Here is an 18,486-nt window from a genome sequence, read left to right as displayed (position 1 = left end):
TATATATATATATATATATATATATATGTACACATGTAAATACATGTGTGTGTATATGTGTGTGCATGTGTATACGTATATACACACATATATATATACATACATACATACACACATGCATATATATAGAAAGGGGTACACAAAAGAAACTAGAACTTTGCAATATTATTTTATTCACTAAATTTTATATGTTTACACTTTTATCGCCTTCAAAGTATTCTCCATGTGAAGCAATGCATCAGTCCAGATGCATTTTCCACTGTTTGAAGCAGTGTTGGAAATCTTGCAAAGTGATGCTTTTAATGTTCTGTTGTTTTTTCTTCACCACATCTTCAAAGCACCAACTTTTGTCACTAGTGATGGCCTTAAAGAAAGGTCTGGATCAATTTCCAACTGTTCTTTCATTTCACAACATGCATTCATTTGTGACTATTTTCGATCTTTTGTTAGCAAGCAAGGCACACATTTTGCTGCAACTCTTTTGATTCTTCATTCAATTCCTCACTCAAAATTCATTGGCAGGAGCTCCAGGACACACCAGTCATATCAACAAGTTCATCAACTGTTCAGTGATGGTCCTCCAAGATAAATTCATGAATCTTCATGATGTTTTCATTTGTTCGGAAGGTTGACAGACACCCTGAATGAAGTTGGTCTTCAAGCTACAAATGACCATTCCTAAGATGTGAAAACCACTCATGAACTTGTGTTTTGCACACAGCATGTTCATGTAAGTTGTTAGAAGCATGACAACTATTTCAGCTGCTGTTTTTCCCCCAGCAGAAAACAGAATTTCATGGAGCATGCTGTTCCTTTGTTTCAGCCATCACAAAAATTGATGAACAGGGGAGAAGCACTGCAGAGCAAAAATGCTCTACATGGCAGAAGGACTGCACCGGACACTGCCAGTCAACATACTGATGCCTGAAGGTTGCATCAAGTAGATTCCAGTGGCGGAAGCTGGAATTACAATGGGCTTGTCCCAAAGAGAACATTTCCAGCTACTTTTGGATACTCCCTTGTAAACACATATATGCATGCATGTATGTATGTATGTATGCATGTATGTATGTATGTATGTATGTATGTATGTATGCATGCATGTATGTATGTATGTATGTATGTATGTATGTATGTATGTCCAAGCCTCCATCCCATCATGTTGTAATGTTCCAGCCTGCACCAGGAAATCCATAGGTGAAACCAGCTATCTTGGTTGAAGTAACAATTCTGAAGGTAGTAGACAAGTTTGTCTACCTGGGCAGCACACTCAGCCATTCTTGCTCCCTGGATGAGGAAATATCTTTCAGGTTGCAGAGAGCAACTAATTCCTTCCGGGCTCTTCAGTCTCGTGTCTGGTCCCAGCATGGCATAGCAAGGCAAACAAAAGTTGCTGTGTACTGTGCATATGTATGGACATCGCTCCTCTACTCATGTGAGACATGGACTCTTTACAAACGTCATGTAAAGGACCTTGAACGCTTTCATCAGAGATGTCTCAGACACATTTTCAATGTTGGCTGGACCTGAAAAATTATCATTAAAGGCTTGTGATATGCAGGACACTGACTGGGAGAACAATGCCTGTCATCGCCACAGGTGGAGGGAGCTGGTTAAGGAGGGGATCGACACTTTTGAGAGAACACATATCCAGCATGAAGAACTTAGGCGAGCTGTGCGAAAGCGCATGGTTCGTATAGTGAATGGGGAAAGCTTGGCCTGCAATGCTTGCAGTCGTGTATGCCTGTCAAGAGCAGGGCTCCTTATCCACCAACAGAGCCGAAAACGCAAAGTATAAGTTAGTCCTAGAGTACACAATGTTCCTGAAGGTCAGCAATGGTCTTCCTCAGTCACGAGTGAACGGCCATCATGTATGTATGTATGTATGTATCTATGTGTGTGTGTGTGTATGTATGTATGCATGTATATATATATGTATATTGTTTGTAGAAAATGTATGTATATATATATATATATATATATATAATGAGGATCATTAGTGAGGGATTATCGATCTGGGAAAAATTCTTTATAAGCTGTCTGTTAGTACACAATGCTAACAATATTGCTTAAATTAGTAAAGAACTCTGCGTTTTCCTGTGACAGCATCCGAAGTTATAGTTCATCACTATTCTATATTGTAAATTGATGGTTATGTTCCAGTTATATTGGGTTTTTTTACATAGAGTGATATACAAGACAAGATATAAATAATGATCATTCCATATTTCTTTATTGTAGTAAATTTGACTTACAGCTGTTTCCAGTAATCATTATAGGTTTACTCAATCAGCCCACTGATCATTAGAGAAAAATTGAATGACCTAGAGAATGCTACTTCCGTCAGAGTAATTTATGATTGTAATCAAGATGGTTGGCACAACGAAGTAGGCTTGATGTACATGCTTGGTTATAAGCAGAAATGACTCTGATGAAAGTAGAGCGGAAGCAAAACCTGGAATCAAAGTTTAAGTTAATTTTGCAATGGCCAAAATTTTAGTAAGTAGAAAAACAAATAGGACACTAATCTCATTAGGAAAATAGTCGTGATTAACTTGTAGAAAAGTTTTAAGTAGAGATTCCATATGGTGAATGCAGTACAAACTATGGAGACAGAAGTGCAGTGGAATCACAGGAAGGTTTATAGGGAGAGTAGCCTTTGTGAGTGGCAGATGCAAAGAAGCAGTAAATACTAAGAAATATTCTTGCATTGATGAAAACAGTAATGTAATGACTTGCTTCTTTAATCCAAACAGTGTGTATGTGTGCGTGTGTGTGTGTGTGTGTGGACAGCCAGATAAAGAAGAATTAATCACTAAATGTGGAAGAGGTCTTGTGGAAGAGGGAGACCTGAGAAGATGTAGGACAAAGCAGCATGGAAGAGATGATAAAGGACTGAAATAACTGGTGATTTACTGTGCTTGAGAGGACCTATTTGTCTCAGTAAAAATGTGGTATTAAAAGCATATCATTTATGTTTGTCCCTGCACTCAATCCCTCTCAGTGAAGCCATTTCCTCAATTCAACTTCACTAATCCATCCCTCCCTTACTCTTCTAACTATAATACTATTTACTCAGCTGCTGTAAGTCTATGAGAGCAGAGATTCACATATTTCATCTCCAACTCTAGTGCTACCCTTTTCCCCTCTCCTTGGAGCCATCTTCCCTTCTATTGAATACCCTCTCATATCAATCATCAGAGCCTCTTACCCCTGTTTGTCACACTCCATATTCACATACCAGTCACTGTGCATCCCTCCCTCTCCCCTACACATATCTATTCAGTTTTCCTATTTATCATCTATACATTTTTCTTATAATTCTAATCTCCATCCCTTCCCCCTTTTTTATACTGCCACTTATCACCTCCTCCCAGATCCACTTCAATTTCCCTCACCTTCCCCCCCCCCATCAAAATTGATATTCAGCATTTTTCCCACTTTGGGGTGAGTTTATCTGGAAATAGCCAAAAAAAAACAAAAAAAAACAACTTTCAGCCAGACCATTTGGCCCTTATTGTAAAGTATGGAGCTGGCTGTGTAACAATTTGAGCAGCCGTATCATAAAATTCTCTTGGTCCCTTAGTTGTTCTACATAGCAGAATTAACAACACAGATTATCTGAGTTTTGGGCTGATCATGCCCATCCTATGGTACAAACATTGTCTCTGATGGTTGTGCAATCTTCCAGGGTGATAATGCACTGATTCACATGGTTAATGTTATTCAAAATTGTCATGAAGAACTCAAAGTGAAGTAGCCTTTACCATTGTTGCTGAATGATCTAAAGCAGGTTTTAGTTGGAGAATGGCTCAAAATTTTTCTAATCAGTAGTTCAGAACCTATATGAGTAAATTCTTTGACATATTAAAGTTTTGACTGATACAAAAGGTGGACCAATTCTGTATTAAATAATAAGACTTTCATATAACAAGATGTTTCCATTATTTTCTCCAACCACTTTATATATATATTATTAGATATTAGATAATAAAATGAACAGTTTATACCTGGTAGCATACTGATAAAGCACGATCACTTTCACAGTGCTCTCATTAACTATATATATATATATATATATATATATATATATATATATATATATATATACATATATATATATAATTTCAAATTTTGATACAAGGCCAGCAATTTCAGGGGAGAGGGCAAGTCAATTACATCAGCCCCCAGTGTTTAATTGATACTTATTTCATCAACCCTGAAAGTGGAATTTGAGCTCAGAACTGGATAAAATTCCACTGAGCATTCTTCCTGGTATGCTCATGATTCTGCCAGTTCACTGCCTTCATATATAGGAAACCTGTGGAAAAAGTAGACTCAGGAAGACCTGGGATGAGGTGGTGAAGCACAACCTTCGAATTTTGGGCCTCTCTGAGGCGATGACAAGTGATTGAGACCTTTGGAGATATGCTGTGCTTGAGAAGACCCAGCAAGCCAAGTGAGAGGTCTTGTGGAGGAGGGAGACCTGAGAAGATGTAGGACAAAGCAGCATGGAAGAGATGTAGCATAATCAGCCCATTTAAGAGCACCCTTCAATCATTGGGCAATAATCTGTGCTTGCGAAGACCTGTTGAGGCAAATGAAGTTGTTGTTGTGACCAATGACAGTACCATCTGATTGGCACCCATGCTGGTGGCATGTAAAAGCACCATTCGAGTGTGGTCAATGCAAGTGCTGCCTGACTGGTCCCATGCCGGTGGCATATAAAAAGCACCATTCGAGCATGATTGTTGCCAGTGTCACCTGACTGTCTCCCATGCTGCGTTGTCGATGCCAGTGCTGGTTGACTGGTCCCATGCCAGTGGCACGTAAAAAGCACCATTCAAGTGTGGTCTTTGCCAGTGCCACCTGACTGACTCCCATACCAGTGGCATGTAAAAAGCACCATTCAAGTATGGTCAATGCCTGTACCACCTGACTGGCCTTCATGTTGGTGGCACGTAAAAAGCACCCACTACACTCTCAGAATGGTTGGCATTAGGAAGGGCATCCAGCTGCAGAAACTTTGCCAGATCTTCTGGCTTGCCAGCCCTTAGTGAAACCATCCAGCCCATGCCAGCATGGAAAGTGGACATTAAATGACGATGTTGATGATGATATATATATATATACATATACATACATACATACATACATACATATATATATATATACATATATACACATACATACATACATACACACATACATACATATTCAAGTACATATAGAGGATTATACCCAGTTAGATGTGAAGTGTATAACTATATACACACAGATATATCCACATGTGTTCAAATGGAAATGTAGGTCCTTACCTGAGGATGTAAGTCATCTGGGAAATGTGCTTTCTTGAAACTCTCTCTTCTGTATGATACATACAGTTCATTCCGGTCAAAGTGTTGCTTCTGGAAAGAATGGATTGACAACACTATTACAAATTTCATACATTATACATTCAAGGTGGTGCTCCAGCATGACTGGAATCAATAAAAGAATATATTTAGTATTACATTTATTTCTCCATTATGATTGTTTCAGTAATACATGGTTCAGATATATCATGAATATAAATGAATGTAATACTGGTTTCATATTTTGGCACAAGGCCAGCAATTTCGAGGGAGAGGTCGAGTCACTTACATTGATCCGAGTACTCAACTAGCACTTATTTTATTGATCTTGAAAGGATGAAAGGCAAAGTCAACCTCAGTCAAATTTGAACTCAGAACATAAAGACAGACAAAATGCTACCATGCATTTTGCCTAGTGTGCTAACAATTCTGCCAACTCACCACCTTAAATGACTGTGTAACATTACATCATATTATCTGATCTATGTTCATCTCATTAACACATACAGATACAAGAAACATGAAGAACCAACCTTTACCTATAAATTAGTATGGCTTTTGAGTATTTAGCTTGTTTGATGGAGTAGATAGAGTGGATCAATGCTATGTTGTATTGTCTTGGAAAGAAAAAAATAATGTGTGTGCTTGTATGGGTTTGTTTCTGTAAGCTAAGTTGCTGTATTATTTTAATTGCTGGATCTTAAGAGACAAAGTTCAAATGGTTTAAATATACCTGAGAGAAGAAAAGAATTTTATTCAAACACATTTATGAATAATGGACTAAAGAATAAGTACTTCCTCTCTGATTGTCAGTGATTAGATTCTTAAAGTGATTTTGAGGTAGGAATATGTTATAGAAGGCAAAGTGAGGGGCAAAGATACAAAGTGTGATAATATTCTTAATTAATTGAACCTGAAAAGTACAAGACAAGAAGTGAAAGCTTAAAAACTGGAGTTGGAATTTGAAATTAGATAGTATACCTTCTGAGTAGGTTTGGATGGAAAAAGTTAAAAAGAAAACTATGATGCTTTGGGCAGCATGTTGGTAATGTCATTCAATACAAAGGGCCATTCTCTTTTGCCCACAGTATCTTCTTGCTGTATATGTCTAAGTAAGATCATAACAGTGTATGCCAAATCTGAGGAAGATAAGTTAAATGTTGTGCACTTTTGAAAAGAGAGGTTCATTGGTAAAGGTTTATAGAACACATGAATGTTGGTGGGGGCAAGCAAGTTTCAGGGTATCAAGAGCCAAAGAGTCGGGAATATCTAGAGATTCATGAGTGTAGATATTGCATCCTTTGTCTCTAGCTCAACACACAAAACAACTAACAACTCACTCAACACATCCTCTATATTAATGGTTCTCAACCAACTTTTTGTCTGTGGACCTCTTTGATTCCTATTTTACTTGGGTGGACTCCTATTGCCATTTGATGTTTTAAATGTAAAAAAAAACAAATTATTAAAATATTTAGTGTACTGTACAAGTATAAGCAATTTATTGCACCTAATTTTTAACAAAATCTTATATGGAACCGCAAGGGTCATATGAACCCTGGTTGAGAACCACTGCTCTACACAATCATCACCCTGTATATATAACACATCCTACACAATATATATTCTACACAACAGTTACATAGCACAATGCAACTACTCAATAAATATTATTTACTGTACACAATCACAATTCAACATTAAAACACAACACAGCTCACACCAACATGTATTGAAACTCTAAAGTAACACCAGAAAAACACCAAAACAAATACGACAACAAAGCAATAATGATGTGGTACATAAACGTAATATTGATGCCCAAAATACAATACTGCACATATGTCAAGAACACACCTGGTGGTACAGGAAAAGTCATAGGAAACTGTTGAAAAGGATAAGATAAGACCAGAATTGTTTTTAACATAAATAATAATTGTTTCTAAGGAGGAGGAGGAAGAGGAGAGGAAGAAGAAGAAGAAGAAGAAGAAGAAGAAGAAGATGATGATGATGATGATGACAATGATGATTCTTATTTACATTAGCAAAAATTCAGCAACATTATTAAATATGAATGTAAATTCATTATTGTTAAGAAAGATGAGCAAAAAAAAAAACAGCATGCTACTAAATGATTCCTTCTGTTCTCCTACCAGAGTTTTGTTGCTACTGGTGGTGTTGTTGTCATTGTTGCTTTTAACTGTACAGAAGAATGGTGTGGACTTTATTATTAGGGTTCATTATTCATGTTGTGAATTCAAATTCTGCCCAGGTCGACTTTGCCTTTCATCCTTTCGGGGTCAATAAATTAAGTACCAGTGAAACACTGGAGTCGATGTAATTGACTTGCCTCCCCCCCCCAATTTCAGGCCTTGTGCTTATAATAGAAAGGATTATTAGGGTCCATTATTGTTTTTCTCCATTTTTGTGCTTGTTAGTGTTGCTGTCATCATACTTCACTCTATTTTCTACTCTCTTCTGTAACTCTTTTACTTCCTTCATTCTTTCATAATTTACTTTCTCGTTCACTTACTCACTCACTCTCTCTATCCCTCTGTCTTTCTCTTTCAAACTATCTCTCACTATCTTTTTATCTTCCATCCACCAAAGAATATCATAAATTTCAAGAAGATCTGAAGCATAATTTCAAAGAAACAAACACAAAGTAGTTAATTACCGTAAGTTACATTATCTGTGAAGCTAATTTTTCTCAGTGCTATTATTCAGGCCATTGTCTCTGTATCACTGAATATATTTAGATATTTTTGAACTTGAGTTCCTTAATCAATCCATTATTGTTATAGATTTATATTCAGTTAATCCATTATTTGTTTATATAGTTAATCTGTTGTTATAGTTTTATTTGACTGATTTATTGTTACATATTCACATGGTTAACCCATTGTAGGGGATAGGGCTAGAACTATTATCATCACCATCTTCACCATTTAGCATCTGTTTTCCATGCTGGCATGGGTTAGACAGTTTGACAAGAACTGGTAAGCTGGAAAGCAGCACAAAGTTCCAGTCTGTTTTGGCTTGGTTCCTACAGCTTGATGCCCTTCCTAATGCCAACTACTACTAGTGTAGTGAGTGCCATTTATGTGTCACTGACACATTTATATAATTAATTTATTGTTATATATATATATACACAGTTAATCTACTGCTGTAACAAATTTATACAGTTAATCCCTTGTTATCCAATAATAATGCTTGCTAATGTTCTTATTTGATGCTTATTAATGTAGTCCCACTGTAAAGTAACGATTGCAATAGTTTCTTTAACTCTAGAAGCTGTCTTCAATTCATAACAAAACTTCCTTCATCAAACTTGTAATCATCTGAAATAGCAATGATCACCTGACCATTTAGCTGAGTCATGTGATATAGAAAGCATGTAAATAGTGTAAAACTTGTGACCCTATGATCTGAAAAGTTATATTTGGCTCTTTTCACTTGTGTTTTATATTGCATTCATGTCAAAGGTTGTATGGTTATACACCTTTGTTTGTTCTCGCTGACCTGTGTGGATATGGTTCAGGAGATTCTTTTGCAGGCTTACTATCTTGTGACATCTTGTCAACTTCACTGATATTTTCATTGGTAGACTCCATTTGCATCCATATCATTTGGGCTTCTTGAATTTCTTTGAGGTATAAACTTGACTTATGGAGTGGTTTACATGAATGCTTTTAATCTATCTTGATGTAACTCAAATTTATCTGTTGTTTTCCTTTGATAACAATGTACTGAATTAAATTAAAGTTTGGTACCTCCCTTGTTGTTGATTTTTCATGAAGACATGATTAGCTAGTTTTATATCAGAGTTGTCCATTTTCCAATCAAGCTAATTTCATGTTAGAATTTGATTTGTTATCATTACTGTCTCTTGCAAGGATTTCATAATGTTTATAAGGTAACAAGCAATTTAAGAGTAGAATAGACAGTGTTATCTTTGTTTATGAATAAGGAGTATTCCAGTAGTGCAATAAACACTTTCAAAATCTTCTCTTTCATTGATTATCTTTTTGAATTGAGGAATTGATTACTTTGTCAGTGTTTCTATTGAATCTTTCTACTGGAGCATTTACTTAAAGTTGGCAGAGTATCATTCTTCAATATTGTACTCACCAGTGTTCTAAACATTCTTTAAACTCACAACTAAAAATTGCTGACCATTGTCAGAAGTAATTTTCTTTAGAATTCCCTCAGATGTAAAAAGAAATGTCCTCAACTGAGCAACTGAGTTTTTAGCACAAAATGAATCCTAGTTTGAGCTCTGCATAGAGTGCTGTTTAATTCCTCTGCAAGTTCTTGTTTTATAGACAAGTTTTAATTGCTAGATTACCTGTTTGCAATGCTTCTACTGTTGCTTGTGTTGTTGTTTCTTTGTGTGTTTTAATAAGTTAGATGAAGTCATAGCTTTAAGAATTATTCTCTGTGTGTTTTAACAAATAAAATGAAGTCATAGCTTTAAGAATTACATTTTCAATTACAAACTTGATATATCACACACAAAGATCCTTCTCTTCAACAAAATCTGTTTTGCTACTGAAGATGTTGAATGGTCTTCCATAAAGATACATGGAGAATATTTTACATTCAATACCACAGCAAAGTTTGCCGTTTCAGTTTTGCAGTGTTTGTTCAGTTTTTTAAAGTGTCTTGGATGTGTTGGAAATAACATGGCATTCTTCCCTGGTGTTATGGCATCCAGTCTGACAGAATTGACATCAACCTAGACGAAGTTTCCCAGCTTGTGTTAAAGTATGATGACATTATACAAAATATTATGAGTTATTTTAATTCCTGAAAATTTCCCTCTTATTTATATTTGATAGAAACCTCTCTGCCCTTTCTTTCTTCTCACAAAGTGTCGCATAGTCACTAAATGCAATATGAAGTTACCAAAAACGTAAACTAAAAAACTTCTTAATTTAGTTGGCATTCAAAGTGAGTCACAGCATTTCATATGATTTTTAATGTGAGTCTATTGTTACCTGATATCATTAAGCATTAATTCAGTGTTGCATCATGGTCTGTTTATGATCTACCACAAAACTAGATCATCATCTGGAAGGCTAATTTTGTTAAGCTCAGATTTTAAAAAGACTACTAACGAATTCATCAAATTCTTCAAATGCTGAGGAAATTCAAAGAACCAACTGCCTATACTGATGTAACCTGTTAGAAGAGGCAAACACTATATAACATTTTGAGAGACCTAATTCTGCCAGGTGGTAGCCTATCTTAAGATTCAGTTTTGAAAAGAAGCATGATCCATCTAATTTTTTCAATATCTCATCAATGTTATGTATGTAGTATTATATACTTTTGATAGCTGTATTTATTCCATGTTGATCTGCACACAAATAAATGGAACCATCTTTCTTTGGTATAATAAAGGTAAAACTTACATTATGGGAGTTGGGGAACCATCGGTTTTCTCAATGATTTCCAATTAAATAAATGTTCAGTTTCTTTCATTTGCTTCTTTATATGAAATCATATTTGTCTCACAGGTTGTGTTACCAGTTTCATCCTATGGCTGATAGATAGTTTTAACAAAAATTTTAACTCAGGGAATTAATCAGTAATTGAATGATCTTTTACTGTTGACAGAGAGTTGATGTAACTTGTCTGAGTCAAATCAAGTCAAGAAACTGTTTCATAACCCAGACAAACAGTTGCCAGACATAGATTCAGTGACAAATATCCTATGAATTTGGGGAATTAAACCAATATTAAGTGTGATGTAAATTAACCAAGCAAAACCAGAGGTGCAATCAAACCAAAGGTGAATATTTTGGTTTTGCACCATTGGATAAACATTTCATAGTTTAATCACTCAGCTTGATTATTGCTATCCTGACTAATTTGCATGTTGCTCCCAAACCAATGATGAATGACATGATTATTCCATCAATTTTTATTTTCTGTTGCAATCAATTACATTCATTGTCACTGACTGACATTACTTTACCATTGAATTTATTCTATTACTCTTCACATTAGCAATGGAGATGGGAGAGTGCTATCAAAGTAGTGAAAGTGCAGCTTCTTGACTTGCATACACTTGTAAAATGTTGGACTTATTTTTCTTTCCATCTCTTTACATTTTTGTTTAGACTGTTTACATGAATAGCAATTTTTTTTCTTCACTGGAATTTTGGAATGATAAAGTTATGAGATTTTGAACCACATCCATAGCAACACTTTTCTGGTTTTCATACCTGTCAATTCAAGATAATGAAATTGCTATTATCTCTCATATGCATGTTAGATATGTTTTCTTCCATGTGTCTGGCTTGCTGTTTAAGTAAATCCTTTTTCTACACAAATGCTTTCAACTTCTTGAATGTAGTATTGTTAGATTACTGAAGTTATTTTATTCCCATAGTGTGAATTGCCTTTTCAATGAAGTGATCCACCTCTGCACAATAAATATTTGTTTTTACTCATGTAATAGTGCTAAGTAGAGTTATAATATGATACTTCTATCCTTGTTTATCATGGGGTTTGGCTTTAAAAAAAAAACAGTGGTAAATAAATCAGTGAGAAATTAACCATCTCCACATTTACTAAATGGAACAAATGGTAAATTCATTGACACCAAACTTATGCAATTTCACACACAAGAAATAATGCCCCATCACCATCTTGCCAACAAATTCTAAACAAATTAATAACACACCCTCCCACCTACAATTGCAAGAGATACAAAAACCAATTAACAAAAGTAATATAAACAACGAAAGAAGAAGCCAGAAAACACCTTCAATCAATAAATACAAAAAGTCAACCAATGAACAAGCACTAGACCAAATGATATAAACATGTCACTGTTATCGAGTTGCAAAAGTTCTTGCTTGAAGATCACTATGGCATGAAACTAATGACATGAGACAAACTCTCAGTTTCAATTTTAATAAAGGAACTATATTCTCTAAACATGCGTTGAGCACTCCTCTCTTATTTGTGCAACATAAACCAAATACTGTATGTATGTGTGTGTATATAACATTATGTTTTATTGTTTCTGCATTTCAGTCATTGAACTGCAGCCATACCAGGGTATTGCCTTGATGGGTTTAGTCAAAGAAATCAACCCCAGAACTTATTGTTGTCAAAGCCTAGTACTTATTCTATCAAGCTTTTTTTTTTTTTTTTACCAAACTGCTAAGTTACAGATATGTAAACTCACACTGGTTGTCAAGTGGAGGTCACACACACACAACAAGCTTCTTTCAGTTTGGCCAATGTAGAGCTATAGTAGAAGACACTTACCCAAGGTGCCATACAGTGAGACTGAACCCGGAACCATGAAGTTGGGAAATAAACTTCTTACCACACAGCCACACATGTGTGTGTGTATGTGTGTGCATATGGGTATGTATGTCTCTCTCTCTCTATATATATATATAGACACACACACACATTACATGTCTGTATATAAAACTTTGCATATAATGCAACATGCATCAGTATTTTCACTGACAGCTATGTAAAATATAATTCTGTTGAAGATATTCACTTTTATGAATATTAGGCTTACTTTTTGACATTGAATTCCTAATGATCTGACTCAACATATCTCTCTTTACAGTCTGTTTTTTAAGTTTATACTTTATGCAATAATATGAATATTTTAAACTCCAAAGCACTATTGATTCCTGTTCCTACCTATACCAATATAATTCTATAAGAAATTTTTATTTCTCAAAAGTTGTTATTTTCTATCCACAGTCATATTTCAAAAGTTTGTATCATATTGAATAATCTAGATTAAAAAATACTACACACATACACAGAAAAACATATGCGCATGCACACACACACACACACACACACAAGACACATATATCTACAATATGAAGTCTGCATAATCCGACACAAAATAATAGGAGCTTCTTAATAATTGCTATTTTCTATATAGCAATATGTTTGGATACATACATAATTACATACATACATACATACATACATACATACATACATACATACATACATATACACACACATACATACAGATAGCTGTGCATCTATATGCATACATATACTCACACATATACAAGCACACACAAAACTACACACATTCAATACAATTACTTTTCTTACCAAAGGATTTATTTTAATGTAATGCATTATATACAATGTATTTGTGTGTGTGTGTGCATGTATGCTTGTGTGTGAAGTCTTAGGTTTATAATTGTAAGTATTTCTACTTATTTCTATTTACAAACAAATTGAAAAGAACTCAGTGCTTTGGTTGAAACATTTATTACTTCATGCCATTTCATTAGTCAGATTTTTATATAAGGAGCTACTCTTCAGTTAAGGACAGCTTGTGTATGTGTGCTAATCCAGAGTACCACTGGAGTGAATCACCAGCTATTTCCAAATAAATTAACTCTATTGTATCTACTGGTCCTTGTTGAAGTGTAGTGCCCCGTGTGCCTTAGTGACCCTGAAATTGATGGCAGTGGAGCATTAGCTCTTAGTAGAGCCTCCTATGATGGACAAGTCAAAAGATAGAGACCAGCAAATATGGACCAACTCTTGCCAGAGGCAAAAATAGGTTTGCATAGGTAGGGCCCATCACCTCTACTTAGAAAAAAAAAAGTAACATTACAGAAGCATTGAGGACAACTCAAAACCAACAAGATCAGGGAAAGGATGACCTTCCCTCAGGGTCACACAAGGTGCATCCCATGTTGAGGGAGTAGTTCTGAAGACAGCTCAGAAATGATAACATTGAAGAAAAATTGTTGATGTCTTGTAATCCATAATAGCAAATGGGTTAAGCAAACACATTTATTGAATTCTCTTCTGTCTGTTTGTTGGCCCCCAAAGATGTGTGTGTGTGTATGTGTGTGCATATGTATGCGCATGCATGCATGTGTAAACTTATGTAAATTGGATAAATATTTTGTTGTACACAAGCACATGCCTTCATGTTGTGAGTTTGAATCTCATTAATATTGATTTTATGATTTATTTCCCATAGGAGTTAAAAGAAAACATTATCAACAATGCACTGGAATCAATTTGAATTGTAAAAGCAAAGTATATTATTCATCCTGCCATTGAGTCAAGCATTTTTGCATTATATATATATATATATATATATATATATATATTAAAAATGGGGAAGGCTAGGTTTCCTGCTCATAAAGGGTTTAGCTTTATGGAGTATCATCAGACCCCAAAACCTGTTGGCTCATGATCTCTTAATATGGAGGGGGAAATGCCACACTACTCAAAGGCAACAATTGGGGATTATCTCCCTTTGCTATTGGCTACTAACGTCCGACTCTGTCACCATCTTGTGGGCTCCAAAATATAAACATTGCCTGAAAATCTCCATTCTGGAGTTATGGATGTTCCCTGGTTCAAGTGAGTCTTTTAGGATTCTTGCGCATTCAGCTATGCATAACCTGCAACACTTTGTCCCATTGATGTAGGGGCCTGGGTTCTTAGGAATTTTCCATAAGATCGAGGATGGAATACCATCATCTCTAAGTTGCCAGACATGGATGGCCAGTGATGTTATGTATCTTCTTTCCGGAACACTGAAGGAGGACCTATGGTTGGAGAGACGTTGCTTGAGAGAGTTCCTGGAACATCCAATGTATCTTCGTGGGTGTGTTGTTGGTTCTGTACCAGGTGTTGTTGTTGTTGCTGCTGCCACCAACTTTGTTGTTGTTGGAGCTGGGACTGCTGGTGTTGGCGTTGCTGGAAGTGGTGGTAGCATCGGTAATGGTATCACCACTGCCAGTTATGATGAAGGCGCTGTTGTTATTATTGTGGTCCTTGTCATTGTTGGGAAAGTTGCCATTGCTGCCAGAGGTATCATTAGCTGTGGTTCCACTGGTGTTTGTGCTAGGGCCACTGCCACTGCTGCTATAGCTGGTGGTGGCACTGGACCTGTTGCTGCTGCTATAGGGGTTGTCAGGTCTGTTACTGTGGAAGTTAAGGAAGCTGTTGGTAATGCTGGTGCTGATGGTGATGCTGATGTTGTTGTTGCTGGTGCTGTTACTGCTATTGTTGTGCCATAAATATATTTTCTTCACAATTCCACTCCTCTATGTGTTGTTCCTCATCCCCCATCATTTACTATAACAACCCACTGTTTTCCTTACCATTCCCATTTCTTTACTACACACTCCACTATTTATGGTGTTCTTTTATTTTACTATATTCTTCTATTTACTATACTATATCTCTGTAAATTAGAGGCAATTAGAAAAGGAAATCCAGCCAACATGCTAGCAGTAAGAATGGCTCAAAACCATTTCTTCAGTATGAGTTTGAGATTGTGTGCTAAAACAATAGGGAATGAGAGCCATTTGATGGCCATAAGTGGTAGTGGTGCAATGTGATAAGAAAGCCACATTTAAGTCTTTGATAGAGCAGGGCAGGTAGATGCTACTATACCTGTCCAAGCAAATGATTCCAAACAAGTATGTATTGTGTTCCAAGTAGCACTTTGATCAACAGTTTACAGCAAGTGATAGGCCAGAGAATTAAGCACCTACTTTGTCAGTTTGCCATAATGATCAGCTGAAGCTGTTAGGCACTGAAAAAGGCCAATAGAAGCAACTGAGTTATGGGAGGTAATGAGTGATTGCACAACAAACAAAACACCTGATTTGAATTTTATGGTTATATGCTAGATTCATTTGGTGATCTTTGCAAGAATCTACCACAACTGGTTTCAGAGGCAAAGCTAGCTAAAGCACAATTATTATATGAATGGTTTAAAATGTTTGCCTCTGTGCTTGTGTTGTTGCTATTATCCACTATCTTCAAAATAATTTGTTAGACTGTTTCAAATAGCTTTCTTTTATTAATTTACCTTCTACCTATTTCAGTAATTTAGCTGCAACCAGCTAGGGAACCCATTATTTTCTTTCTTTTTTTCTTTCTTTGGTGCAATTTGTTTATTATGCTGTTTTTTTTTTTTATCATGTTTGCCATTGTAATATTTTGCTATATTTGGTGAGTGTATTTGTCAGACACTTTGGAATTAAAATGTGGTCAAATGGGTATGCAAATAAAATGTGCAAAAACAAATTGCAAACTTTCCTTTTTTTACACTCCAGATATCAGAGGCTGAATGTTCTCCAAAAACTAAAAACTTTTGGCAAATATTCTAGAAAAAAAAATGTTTATTTGGTAAGGCTTCAAATAAAGTCATATCTAGGAAAGAGAAGAAAAATTCTTGTTGATGTTATGCGAGTCAATAATTACAATGGTTTCTAATTTAGGTGCAATGTCAGCAATTTAAAGGGAGGGAATTAGTCAGTACCATCAACCACAGTACGTGACTGGTACTTTATTTTATCAACAGCAGTAAGATTAAAGGCAAAGTTGATCTCAGCAGGATTTCTACCCAGAGCATAGAGTTGGATGAAATACCACAAGGCATTTTGTGCAATGTGCTAATAATAGGCACAAAGTTTGAAATTTGAGAGAATGGGGCTAATTGATTACATCAACCGCAGTATTCAACTGGTACTTATTTCATTGACCCCTGAAAGGATGAACAACATTGTTGATCTCAGTGAAATTTAAACAGAATGTAAAGGCAAATGAAATGCTGCTGAACATTTTGTCAGCTAGCTCCAATCTAGCCAAACTGGGATTGGGACAGGGCACAACAGTCAGGCAGTAAATTATGATGGATGCAATGTAGGCCTACATAGATGAAAATAAGGGACATTGGAAATAATAGCAATTTGAGGCTGTTTTTGTTATCAGCTTCTACCCAGCCATTTCACTATCTCACATTTCCACAATATTAAATGGCCTCTTTTCCTTTCTGTCATTAAAATCATTGAAAATATTTTGTTGTTGTCCAACAACAAAATTGTTTTTAGTTTTGCCAAGTTCTGGTTATGGGTATACGTTTATATGTATCTGTCTACTTATATTTGTGTGTGTGTGTGTGTGTGTGTTTAAAAAGTGCATATAAGTTTATGTGTGTATATACTTACATGAATATGTGTATATGATATGAGTGTGTATGCATGAGTGTGTATGTATAACCTTGTATGAGTGTGTGTTTGTGTGTGTGCGCGCATGTTTGTTAAAGTTTATGAACAAGTTCCAAAAATATTTATTTATAATAAAATTGGTTAAATTATTTTCCTTAATTTAAAGTATGTTTTTAATTATCAAATTTAATAACTATTTATACATGCTTAAATTAATAAATAAATTATCACCTGCATAATATTTACAGTGTATTATATTTGTATGATCTGCATGTGTTTATAAACTTTATACGAGAGAGAGAGAGAGAGAGAGAGAGAGAAAGAGAGAGAGAGTGGGGGGTATCTATTTATGTGTTTATCCTTATATAAATGTATGAGAACATACACACACACACACACATATATTCCTTTGTATGTATGTGTGTGTGTGAAAGAGAGAGAGAGAGAGAGAGTGAGTGAGTGAATGAGTAAGTGGGTGAGTGAGTGAGTGAGTGAGAGAGAGAGGGAGGGAGAGAATGAGTGAGTACACATAATATGTGGTAGATATTGCTGAATGGTTAAGTTATTCAATTCAGAATCAATTCAATCTTGCTCTGTGACACCTTGGATAACTAACTTCAATATGACATTGGATCAACAGAAATCTATGGGTAAAATTGTGGTGACAGAAACTGTGTGGAAGTCTATCAAATGAACTGTAATTCAAAGTTCACACATTGTTATGCAGACTGTAGATCAGGATTGAGTTGAAGCTACATGTCGCCGTGGAATATTCAACCACTTACACTACAATACAATGAGTGAATAGTTCCCTTCTTTAGACACTACTAGAGGTGTAATCAAAGATATCTTTTAATTGTTAGATATTTTATCTTTTATTTTTTACATGTTTCAGTCATTAGATTGCGGCCATACTGGAGCAGCACCTTGAAGAATTTTTAGTTGAATGAATTGACCCCAGTACTTATTTTCTTTTCTTTTTGTGTTTAGCCTGCTACTTATTCTATCAGTCTCTTCTGCTGAACCACTAAGTTATAGGGACATAAACACACTCACACCAGTTGTCAAGTGATGGCAGGGCACAAACACAAAGACATGCATATATATATATATATATATATATATATATA

The 18,486-nt window shown here is 35.5% G+C and overlaps 1 protein-coding gene across 1 annotated transcript in view; it reads right to left on the bottom strand.

Annotated features, from left to right (window-relative positions):
• LOC106878084 (VPS10 domain-containing receptor SorCS3) overlaps positions 1-18,486 on the bottom strand; it is a 1,235,712-nt gene that overhangs the window by 283,412 nt on the left and 933,814 nt on the right. The window contains exon 8 of the mRNA XM_052972785.1: positions 5,319-5,408. Within this exon, the coding sequence (XP_052828745.1) occupies positions 5,319-5,408 (90 nt within the window). The remainder of the gene's footprint in view (positions 1-5,318; positions 5,409-18,486) is intronic.

This window comes from Octopus bimaculoides, chromosome 14 (assembly GCF_001194135.2).
Source record: "Octopus bimaculoides isolate UCB-OBI-ISO-001 chromosome 14, ASM119413v2, whole genome shotgun sequence".
NCBI lineage: Eukaryota > Metazoa > Mollusca > Cephalopoda > Octopoda > Octopodidae > Octopus > Octopus bimaculoides.
The sequence above is the reverse complement of the archived record's forward strand: the minus strand, read 5'-3'. Positions and strand labels throughout refer to the sequence as shown.